At 42.4% G+C, this 11,457-nt stretch overlaps 1 protein-coding gene across 1 annotated transcript in view; it reads right to left on the bottom strand.

Annotated features, from left to right (window-relative positions):
- LOC122621349 (piezo-type mechanosensitive ion channel component) overlaps positions 1 to 9,827 on the bottom strand; it is an 831,372-nt gene extending 821,545 nt beyond the window's left edge. Inside the window, exons 1-4 of the mRNA XM_043799189.1 lie at positions 9,750 to 9,827; positions 9,577 to 9,697; positions 9,400 to 9,519; positions 8,918 to 9,284 (exon numbers count right to left, since the gene is read on the bottom strand). Coding sequence (XP_043655124.1) covers positions 8,918 to 9,284; positions 9,400 to 9,519; positions 9,577 to 9,680 — 591 coding nt within the window. The 5' untranslated portion in view covers positions 9,681 to 9,697; positions 9,750 to 9,827. The remainder of the gene's footprint in view (positions 1 to 8,917; positions 9,285 to 9,399; positions 9,520 to 9,576; positions 9,698 to 9,749) is intronic.
- Between the last annotated feature and the right edge of the window lie 1,630 nt (positions 9,828 to 11,457).

The raw sequence follows: 11,457 nt of genomic DNA on the forward strand, positions 1-11,457 counted from the left end.
GCGTGGCAACATGAATCGACAAACTTGCGCTGCGTCTATGTCTCTGGAGTCTGTATTCTTAATCTCAACTTTATAGCTTTTGTAGTTCCTTATCTCGACGTTCATACGGACAGACGGACAGACAGACGGACGGACAGACGGACATGGCCAGATCGACTCGGCTACTTATCCTGATCAAGAATATATATACTTTATATGGTCGGAAACGCTTCCTTCTGCCTGTTACATACTTTTCAACGAATCTAGTATACCCTTTTACTCTACGAGTAACGGGTATAAAAATGAGTATCTCGGATACGAAGTAGAGGCAGGTAAGCTTGGACGTAATCCTCAATTAGTTGAATTGCCACCTCCGCAAACGGTTACGCAGCTAATACAGTTTATTGGATTAGCATCATACTTTTGACCAATCGTGCCCAAATTCTCTGAAACGTTAAAGCCTTTATTTTGTCTTACTTCTAAAGACCATAATAGTTTTGATTGGAAGGAATATCATGACGATTGAGAAAGGAGATAATCTTTGCATTGACCCGTAGCCCGGTATTAACAATTTTCGATCCACAATATCCGGTTGAGCTTCATACAGATGCTAGCTCTGTGGGTTATGCTGCGATACTCATGCACATGATAAACGATAAAAACCATTGTTTGTAGGGGGTCGTCGCCCTCCAGAGATAAGTTGAGCAAGTGGTCGAAGTTGGGAAAAATTCCCACGGTGCAAAACGAAAAGTCGAAAAAAGAACCACCGAAGAAGAAGCACAAGAAGCGGGGGCGTCGTGGGCATATGTGTGATTTATTCGGGTGCATACATAAAACTAGAGCGGCGCTCTTACCCGCTTTACATCGCTAAAGCGGGCTCGGGTGATCGGGTGAGCTTGGAGAGCGCGAGCTCGGATGAGAGCGAGAGCGTAAGTGCGGACAAGAGGGGCGAGCGCGGACGAGAGCGAAAGCTCTGTGCGCAGAGGCCATACAGTGGCCCCTCACATAAACATTCCGCCCCCCCTTGCAATCACCCGGGTTGCAACATGGTCCTTGCTATGGCTGGTGGCAGGCTCCAGACACGACCCATCCGAAAACGGTGCTCTGGGCAACCGGCAGTCAGTCCTGGATCTTCAGGAAGCCTGGCTGCATCACTCGCGAATACAGGTCCGCTCCCAGGACCACGGAGATCGTAGCGGGTAGGTAGAACCGCTCGTCGGCCAAGGAAATGTCCCGGAAGTGAGCCCGCACTGTCTCGCTCAGCTCCCGGATTGAAGTACGAATGCGCACGCGGAGTTAGACCTTCAAAACCAGCTCGAACCGGACGCTGTTGTCCCGTTTGGAGCTCACGGTGGCCGAGCAAACCTGCTCATCCCCAACTCTGGCCGTTGGCAGTCTGAACGCTGCTGTCGATAAGCGCCGCCGTGTCGAAGACCTGAGTCCCGGTATTAATCTGCACCATAGCAGTCGGTAGTAGGTTGACGCTGTGTCGCTGTAACAGAGACGCTGTAACGGAAAGCGCCAAGCGATTGCCGACAAGCGGCTGAACAACGCCGTGGAGCGGCGGACGGGAGCCGAGGAGCGGCTGGAGAACGCCGTGGAGCGGCGGACGGGAGCCGAGGAGCGGCTGGGGCCCGTGGTGTGGCTGACGAGTTCCGCGGGCTGTGGCTCAGCGGCCGGCGCGCCTCCTGACGCGACTGGCACTCGTTGCCCGCACGTTTTGCAGCAGTCCCCTCGTCGACACGTTTCGTCGGAGTGTTCGTGGGCAGTACAGATTGGCGAGGACAGCCCGTAGCCGCTTCACGGCACTCAAGCGCAGAAATCGGCGGCATCTCAGTAACGGGTGGCTCCCACTGCAGACTCGGCAACGGTAGGAGTTGGTACCTCGAGTACATCTGCTTTCCAATGCGGTTGCGCTGCGCGGACGTGGAGACATCGTGCTTGATATGACTGGTGGAATCGGACGGAGAGAGAAGCGAAAATCAGTACTGGTAAAAATACGAATTGAACTACCTACACAACTACACAGTGACGAGGAACATTGGAGTGGACAGGCTATGTGACCTAAGTCAAGGTGTTCTTGGATCACAGCGTCATTCTGGTGCTGGTCCAGCGAGTCCTCGAGAAACAGTACAGGCAGAGCTGCCTTCTTTTGATGTAGTCGGAGCGACCATTCACATCCATGTCGAGGAACCGTGGACATAAGCGAATAGGGTGGTTCTCCCTGGAACGCTAGGCCGGACGTCGTCGACGGCCTCCAGAGAACGATGGCGCTCGGTCAGGAACGCATCCATCTCATTCCAAGTTGGAATTTCGGCCTTGTTGTGGATGGATTGCTCCCACAAGAATAGTGTGGTTTTAGGAAGTTTTGCGTACACCATAAACACCAAGAGGCAATCCCAAGCCTCAACTGGAATGGAGAACGTCTTCAAGGCTGTCAAACAGCTTTGAATTGTGCTCTGTAAGTCTCTTAAGGCGGTCCCGGACTCTTGGTGGACAGTTGGGAGGCTGTGTAAAATCTTCAAGTGGCTGTTAACCAGCAAGCGGATATTTTCATAGCGATCCGTAAGGCCTCGCCACGCTGAACTAAACCCTTCATTCGTCACCGGTGCTTTCGACACAATCACGTCTGCATCGCCACTCGTCTTGGCAAGCAGGTGAAACAACCATTCCAACGGTGTGAGACGGGGATTTTGGATATATATCGCGGTGAAAAGGTCTCGGAATGTGAGCCATCGAAAACTTCGGTGTCCACTGGCGGTAGACGACACCCTGTCGTCGACTGACAGTCAGGCTGACGGAAGCCTGAGTGGACTGGACTGCCGCCTTTTCTATTATCTGCTGAAGATTGGCATCACACCTCGAATAGACGGAATAACAGTAGCTGTATATGGATTCCAGCACTGTAAAGGTGTCGGGATCCTTGGCGGACACGGAAAGGAGATCGGAGCAGCTATCAAGCCCTTCTTCACATTTTCCCATAAGACCCGGGTTTCGTCCAGATGGACTCGGCACATTTGCCGGGAAAATCTCTCAGGTTCCGAGACGCCCGGAGTGTGGAGGTTAGCTTCGATTAAGCTAACTCGGTCCGTCGTGGCAATGAACCTTTTTAGGGCGACATCTACCGCACTTTGCGCCATTTTTTCGACCGATCGAGTAAACATTGCCCTTTGAATGGTGGTGGCAGCCTTTGGATTAAACTGAGACGGCCGCGGAGATGCGGATTGGGTCCTGTCCAAGCAGATCGAAGGGATCGTATGCGATTTCTTGTCGCCTCCCGTAGGCATTCTCAGAATCGACTTCTGCTGATCAGGGCTTGTCACCTGACTTGGGCAACGGGTGCCTTGGAAGAAGCGGCCATACGGTCACACTAATGCTCTAGGCGCGGAAAGCTTGTCGTCGGCGAAAGAGGAGATAAATTGCGTGAACAGCCAAATGGCATGCGGCCGCTGAAGCCGGTTGAAACAACTGGGTTATGTTAAAACGGCGGAAAAAGCCAAAAAATGGGTTAGAAAACGCTTGCCCGCATATACAACCAACGGGCAAAAATAATATACTCGCCGGCGGCGAACGACGAGGGCACGACCTGTGTGGCACACGAATAAATGTGCGCCGCGGCTCCGGAGCAGATCCGAAACTGGCGAACGTTGCGCGGGCGGATGGTGCCCGTTGGAAACGGAAGTGTAGGCAAGAAGATCCGAGATCTGAATGTCGTCGGACATGAATATGAGAATACGAATATTAATATTTCGTTGCTCGGACGTTTTCTTATATTCTGTTGGGACAGAAAAGCAAATTAGGTCCAGGAGGGGTTGATCTTGTTCCGTAATTCGAAAATAATGAATAAATAATTCAGAAGCCGGAATTGCGAAGCCGGAACGGTGGAATTGATATGCCGTTGGCAAGCAGTGTGTGCGTAAGGGAAGAAAGATAGAGGAAGAACAAACAACAACACCGCGGTCTCTGCAGAGGTTAACTCGAAACTGGACAAAAAACAATCGCGGTCCCGCTCTTATAGATTTGTAATAATGTTGTTGTTTTTGTCTCGCTTTTAGTTTGTATTTATATTAATTCGTTATTTAATAATTTATTATTATAAATATATTAATTCGTAAACAGTACTGGGCACAGTAAAGCATCGAGAAGTGGACTGTATTTAATGTCTGTAAAAGGACAGAAAAATTATGTGGCAAAACCCAAGATGAGAAAAAAAATATCGCAAACGCGGCGGACTGTCCGGCGAACAAGGAAATTCCCGAAGACAGTGCACACAAGTTGGCCGATATTAATTATGCCTTTTTTTTCTCACCACACAATTTCACTTCTTACTTCGACATATAATTGTGTACATATGTATTGGGATGTATGGGATAAATATATATGTAACTATGTATGATGTATAATCATATGAACATATGTATGACGTTTGAACATATGACCATATGTATGTTACATACATACATATATGACCGTTTGCTCGTTGATGTACGAAAAAAAGAATGGAACAAAGCGAAGACGGATTGAAAAGAAAAAAGTCGATCGATGAGGAAAACTGAGTTTCTCACCTGCTGTTGTGTCGGAAGAAATTCACGGATGTGGAATTGACACGGAAAATAGTCTTACAGCAGTGCGACCGAAATTAAATGTTCGGAGCTCTGATGTAGACCGGCAGTGAGAAATGAGGGCACGTACTTATCTTGGCGGAACAAATAGCCGGGAAACGCTGGCAGAAGAATATCCTGTTTTGAAGGACGTTTGTTTGTAGGTGCGTCGTCCTCCAGAGATAAGTTGAGCAAGTGGTCGAAGTTGGGTAAACTAAGTGGCAAGAACGACCAAAAAGAGTATAACATACTCATTATAGATGCGTTTACAAAATACGTTTATTTACACCATACTCTGAAGATAGACGCAGCCAATTGTATAGTATCAGTGAAGGCAGTTATTTCTTTGTTTGGTGTTCCATCCCGTATCATAGCAGATTAGTGACGATGCTTTGCGGGATCTGAGTTTAAGGAGTTTTGCTCTGTGCATAATATCGAGTGGTATTTAATTGCCACAGGAGCTAGTCGAGCGAATGGACAGGTCTAGCGTGTAATGAGTACCCTTAAAAGTTTACTAACTGCGGTGGAGACAGGCCAGCGTTTGTGGCAAGAGGCATTAAAAGAGGTTCAGTTAGCAATAAATTGCACAATCAATCAGGTCACTAAGTTTAGTCCGTTACAGCTTTTAATTGGAAAAGACATAAGACCATTATGCTATTGAATATTGTTGAAGAAAAATATGATAATCCACAGAATCTAAGAGCACAAGCATGCTAATTATGATAAGGAAAGAAGCGATAAAAGTAAGGCAAACGTCGTAATGCATAAAGTGGGTGATCATGTTCTGAAGAAAGAAATCAGACCAAACTAGATCCCAAATTTAAAGGTCCGCTTGTTATAACCGAGTTACTTGAAGGAGACCGATATTGTTTGAAGTCATTAACAAGCAAGCGAACCTACAAGTATCCTCATGAGTGTTTTAGGGCGTTACCGGTCGAGACAGTTTCTGCGGAGATGGATGAGGATATGATTAGTGGAGGCGTTGAAACAGACGCAAATGCTGGCGTTGAAGCATACGCAAGAGACAGTGTCAGTGAGAGTACTGGCGTTGAAACAGATGCAATTGGTACCAGTGAGGGTACAAGTGGCGTTGAAACATACGCAAGAGACAGTGCCAGAGAGGGTACTGGCGTTGAAACAGACGCATAAAGGTGTAACGTCGTGATCCAAAAGGCCTCTTCGAGAAACATAGGTAGACTTGGTGCGCTATCTGGACATTCATTTTATTTGAATATGATTGAATTGATTGATTTGAATATTAAATCAGTTGTAAAAATTATGTTTTAAATTGATTTTAAGAAAGAGGAAGAAATACTTGAGCAGGGCATATCAGCATGAATTGCTAAATTTATACTCGGGGGCGTGTAAAAGTCAGGATTGGCCGTGTCGGAGCATTGGTAGCATTATTTGAATTCAGTACAGCAACATGAATATTGTATGTGCCAAAATTGCAATAAAGAAGAATAGAGAAAACAGAAAAACCGTCATCGCTGTCTTGTGTTCTTTATATCACCGAGAGTCGGTAAGAGGAATAACTGTAAATTCTCTCACTGAGTGTGACCCGTGCCTACGTGTTTGGTGTGTAGCCTCTTCCGTTTATTCGTTTTGTGTACATCACTTGAAGAAGTGTGTGAGCGAGACTGGACTGGCTTTTTCCTGTATGTGCGAGAGAGCAGGATGGCAAGTGTCACATGAGCAAGCTGCGCAATAGATTGTGGCGACGAGCGAGCGTGCATAAAAGGAGAGAAGGCAGTATTGGTAAAATATTCGTAGTACACAAGACGATATTATATGTGAAACGACTACAAGTGGAACGATGACGCCAACGGGGAACTGGCGCTGCTCGAGGTGCTAAGAATACTGAAGCAATTGACGCTACGACATATACTTTATATGGACGGAAAGAGGAAGCGTTACTTTTCAACTAATCTAGTATACCCTTTTACTCTACTAATAACGGGTATACAAAAAGGATAATGTTCAGTTTGCTGATTGTCCCAATTTGCGGGAGAGCGGCGATCAGCTGATCGCTCGCTGGTTTCTGGGTAGCGCTAACAACGGGGAGAAGGAGAATGGAGGAGAGGCCAAATTTCAGTCTGAATTTGCACACGACGCTGAACGCCCGCCGCCGGTCTAACTATCTATTTTTCTTTTACATACACACACACACACGCCTGTACATAAACTTAGCTTAACTAAATATATCAGTGAATAATTATAACGATTGAAATTAGTTCGATTGTGTTATTTACTCTTGCCGTGGAATATAATATTGTTTACCGAAATGTTCTTTTATGGGATTTATAGAAAAATAGTAACAAAGGGTATGAAGGATATATGCGAAATCGTTTCGGACAGAGTGTCGTTCGAGAACAATTCTGCTTGTTTTCCTAGGATACAATAACCAAAGTTACTTCCGCTTCTGTTTGTCGCAAACAATTTAACAGCAACCAATTAATTCTAAAGGAAATCGAAAATATTTCCGCTATATTTTGTGTTTGGTCAATATGTCTCTATATGAGTTCCAGAACCTTAACTGGTGAAAAAACTATTTCAGAATATAGGGTATAAAAAAGAAATGATAAAGATTTTCAACCTTTGGAATTTATTTACAAGTAAGTCTTAATGAGTGAAAACAGTTCGCACTAACTGTCCGCTGTGTCTGAAAGGGTTCTCCTCAGCAGACTCCCAAATGGTCGCGAAACAAAGATGCTGTCAAAATTACGACAGAAAAATCTTGGCATTTTGTGGCCTACCTTGCCTTTTGCCAACTTAACCAAATCAAAGAAATGTTCCCTCGTATGGAGAAGCACTATTTCACTGGTTTTGATTAATTTTATAGACCGCACTCGATTAAATCGCGTGTGATCGCAGCCAAAATGCAATTGGCAATGCCCAATTTACATATATAATTGAGTGCATACTTTAAGGCCGAAATGTATGTTTGGGTCAAAACGCCTCAGACGCCGTTACAGAAGTATAAATAGAAGAAGAGGATGGACCACTGGGTCTAGAAGTTTAATTTCCGCGGACCCTTTTTCTATTTTACTTACCACACTATCCGAACAAAAATTACTAAAACATCAAAAATTTAGGAATTATTATACCCGTTACTCGTAGAGTAAAAGGGTATACTAGATTCGTTGAAAAGAATGTAACAGGCAGAAGGAAGCGTTTCCGACCACATAAAGTATATATATTCTTGATCAGGATCAATAGCCGAGTCGATTTGGCCATGTCCGTCTGTCCGTCCGTCTGTCTGTCCGTCTGTCCGTCTGTCTGTCTGTCCGTCTGTCTGTCCGTCCGTATGAACGTCGAGATCTCAGGAACTATAAAAGCTAGAAAGTTGAGAATAAGCATACAGACTTCAGAGACATAGACGCAGCAAGTTTGTCGATTTATGTTGCCACGCCCACTCTAACGCCCACAAACCGCCAAAACCTGCCACGCCCACACTTTTGAAAAAGGTTTTGATATTTTTTTTTTTGTATTAGTCTTGTAAATTTCTATCGATTTGCCAAAAAACTTTTTGCCACGCCCACTCAAACGCCCACAAACCGCCCAAAGCTGCCACGCCCACACATTTGAAAAATGTTTTGATATTTTTTCATTTTTATATTAGTCTTGTAATTTTCTAGAGATTTGTCAAAAAACTTTTTGCCACTCCCACTCTAACGCCCACAAACCGCTTAAAACTGTCAGTGTTGAAGACTCTCCTGCGCACTTTCACCATCTGAGTAACGGGTATCAGATAGTCGGGGAACTCGACTATAGCGTTCTCTCTTGTCTTAAAAGTTGAAATGTCCCTAGTGTAAAAAAATAATTTTTCCAGTTTTATATTATCGGCTTTCGTTTTGTCTTGTATACAATACATCTGAAGATGTTTCATTGGGGAAAAGTCTGTGAACTGTGAATCTAGCACTTAAAGGAGATCATCAGTTGGATGAAAACTATCCTTAGCCAAACCAAAACTGCTGATCGGTCCTTTCAAGCCACCTTCAGTTTAGGGTATAAACGATTTCACGTTCTCAATCCCTAGGCTAGCATCACAACAGTATTTTAGATTTGGGACCTGAGCTAGGTCATAATCTGTTCGGCCGGTAAAACCACTTTATACAGAGTGCAACCCTCTGCGAGGGTATTCAAATATTTATCTAACATTTATAATTAAAATCAATATCAAAAATTTTGTAATAATAAATGGTATGTACTAAGTAATGCATTGTATGAAAAGTCAAAGAGGAAATTCTTAGAATTTAGAAGTGAGAAAACAATGTGACTTGTCGTGTTAGGATGTACATAAGTAAGAAAAAAATAATTAAAAATAGGTAATTTACCATCATTATGATATTAAGTAATATGTAGCTATTTTGGTAAACAAATGATGTGAGTTCACAAAGTATATAAAAGAATTGTTCAAGCATTGAAGGTTTCATGTCAATCGATATTTCTTGATTTTCCTCGTTTGGAGGTTGTTTATTAGAATATATATTATTGGTTTTGGGTCCTAAATTCATTCGAATCGTGTTGAATGTTATCTCGTATTGTGAACGGTTTATAAGGCTTAGCGTTGTTGCAAAGTAAGCCAACATTAAAGCAATAGGGCTTAAATATGAATCCAAATTTAGTTGAGCATTTAATTCCATTATTTTTCCATTCTTATTATCTTTAAAAAGGCGAAATAAAATTTCCATTCCCATAAGCCTGTTTAAAAGTAAATCTAATTATACATTTTCAAGAACTCTGCGGTGAAACTTAAGTTATACACATAAACGAATGCCCTTAAAAAGGGCTAATACTATCTATGGAATTTACTGACCTGGTCCAAAATTTATCACAATTAATTGAGCTTTGCAAAATTGGCAATTGATAAGCAAATATGCATGTTATATGTACTAAAAGCGCCACAACCATAAATATAACAGAATAGTACATTTTTCTAAAATTCAAATATTTTTAAATCGATAATATGTGATTTTGTAAGAAATATATCTACCGTTGGCGATAAAGTGCCCAATAGGTGCCAGCTATTATAAACATACAGAAGTATAGGCTTCCTGGCAGTGAAGGTCTTAAAGTTGCAGCAAAGTAAAGCACCATAAGAGAAAAAATAAGAGCTGTAGAAATTAATTTTACTTGCAAGCTAATTTTAGAATTCTTAGTACTTACATGTTTTTAGCACAGATTGAATATAAACAATGATCAAAATTCGATTTATCTCAGCAACTTTTAAAGCACCTTTTGATTCCTTACTTTTTTTGTAAAACACATCGTCGTCATTTTGAAAAACTTTCTTTTGCCTTTTATATTTAATTTTAGAGCAAATAAAAAAAACAATAGTATTCAATAGAACGAAAACATCAGGAAGTATCCAGTGGGCAATAGAAACAATACTAAAATAAAAAATTTGTTTTTAAATAGAACAAGATAGAAAGGTATATTCGAGCTTCCCGACTACCAGAAACCCGTTACACAGCTAAAATTTAAACATTTTTCTAGAATAGCGATCCAAATTATATAGCTTCTGAGATCGAGGCGTTCATACAGACATGATCAGAACGACTCGGCTAGTGATCCTGATCAAGAATATGTATACTTTATATATACATACTTTTAGATTAATCTTGTACACCCTTTTACTCTACAAATAACGATTATAAAAGGAATTTAATTATTACCTTAAGCCTTTAAAATATAGAAATCCACATTGACGTAAGATAAATGAAAAGGATTTCTTTGAGCTTAGATTAACAAAAAATAGATTTATCAAATTAAAAATAATGTGGCCGACAATGAAAAATGTACTTAAAACACAAAGAAATATTATAAACACATTTAAGAAGGTTCGTTGTTTTAAGCTATTCGTTTGCAGCAGCCATGGTGATACAAAAAACGAAACTAGATATAAATAGGATAGGCCAACTGGTCGTATCCATGTTACTACAAAATGAAAATAAAATAATGATTATGTATTAAATATTATATAATTAACATTCTTACCAAGGATTAATGTAAATGGCAAACAAATGCGAATTATTATAAATAAAAGAAGCTCGGCCATAATTACACAGTCGAATTTATTGACAACTAAAGAATGGCTGCCTTACCTTAGTGAAAAATTATTTTGGTTATACCCGTTAGTCGTAGCGTAAAAGGGTAACTAGACTCGTTGAACAATATGTAACAGGCCGAAGGAAACGTTTTCGACAATATAGTATAAATATATTTCTGATCAGGATCAATAGCGGAGTCGGTCTGGCCATCGCAGTCTGTCCGTTCGTATGAACGTCAAGATCTCAGGAAATATGAAAGAAACTTAAGACTAAGCAAGAAGATTCCAGATACATACAGCCAGCGCATGTTTGTTGACCCAATTTTTTAATATTTTTTCAGGTTTGTATTAGTCTTGTAAGCTTGTATCGGTATGCCAAAAATTTGTTTGGCACGCCCTTCACGTTGTGAATATCCTGGAGGCCATGCGGTATTACCGCGTGGCTACGCGCGTTGTTGCCAGTTGTGATCAACGTCGTGGCCAAGACTGGTAGTTATCTTGCGTCCCTGTCTTGGCCCATGCATTATACGCGTTAGTATCCTGGCAGCCATCCAGCTTGCGGCTGGATATTAGCACGGCCTCCGACTTGTGGTGTGCAATATGCAGGCCAACTGATGAGAGCCATTGGTGCAAATAGATGCATTACCAAGGCACTTAGCTTCTCGAACGGTTTTTCTCCAATACTTCAACGCGAATATCGCCGGCAAAGCCAATTACCTTGATCGTACATTGCGTTCCACAGCAGTGGCCCTAGTATTGATCCTTGGGGTACTCCGCAGGTTACTTTGTGGTCACCAGTCCCTCCGTCTGTGTCGTAAAGTAACA

The sequence above is a fragment of the Drosophila teissieri genome, chromosome 3R, assembly GCF_016746235.2.
Source record: "Drosophila teissieri strain GT53w chromosome 3R, Prin_Dtei_1.1, whole genome shotgun sequence".
Lineage (NCBI taxonomy): Eukaryota > Metazoa > Arthropoda > Insecta > Diptera > Drosophilidae > Drosophila > Drosophila teissieri.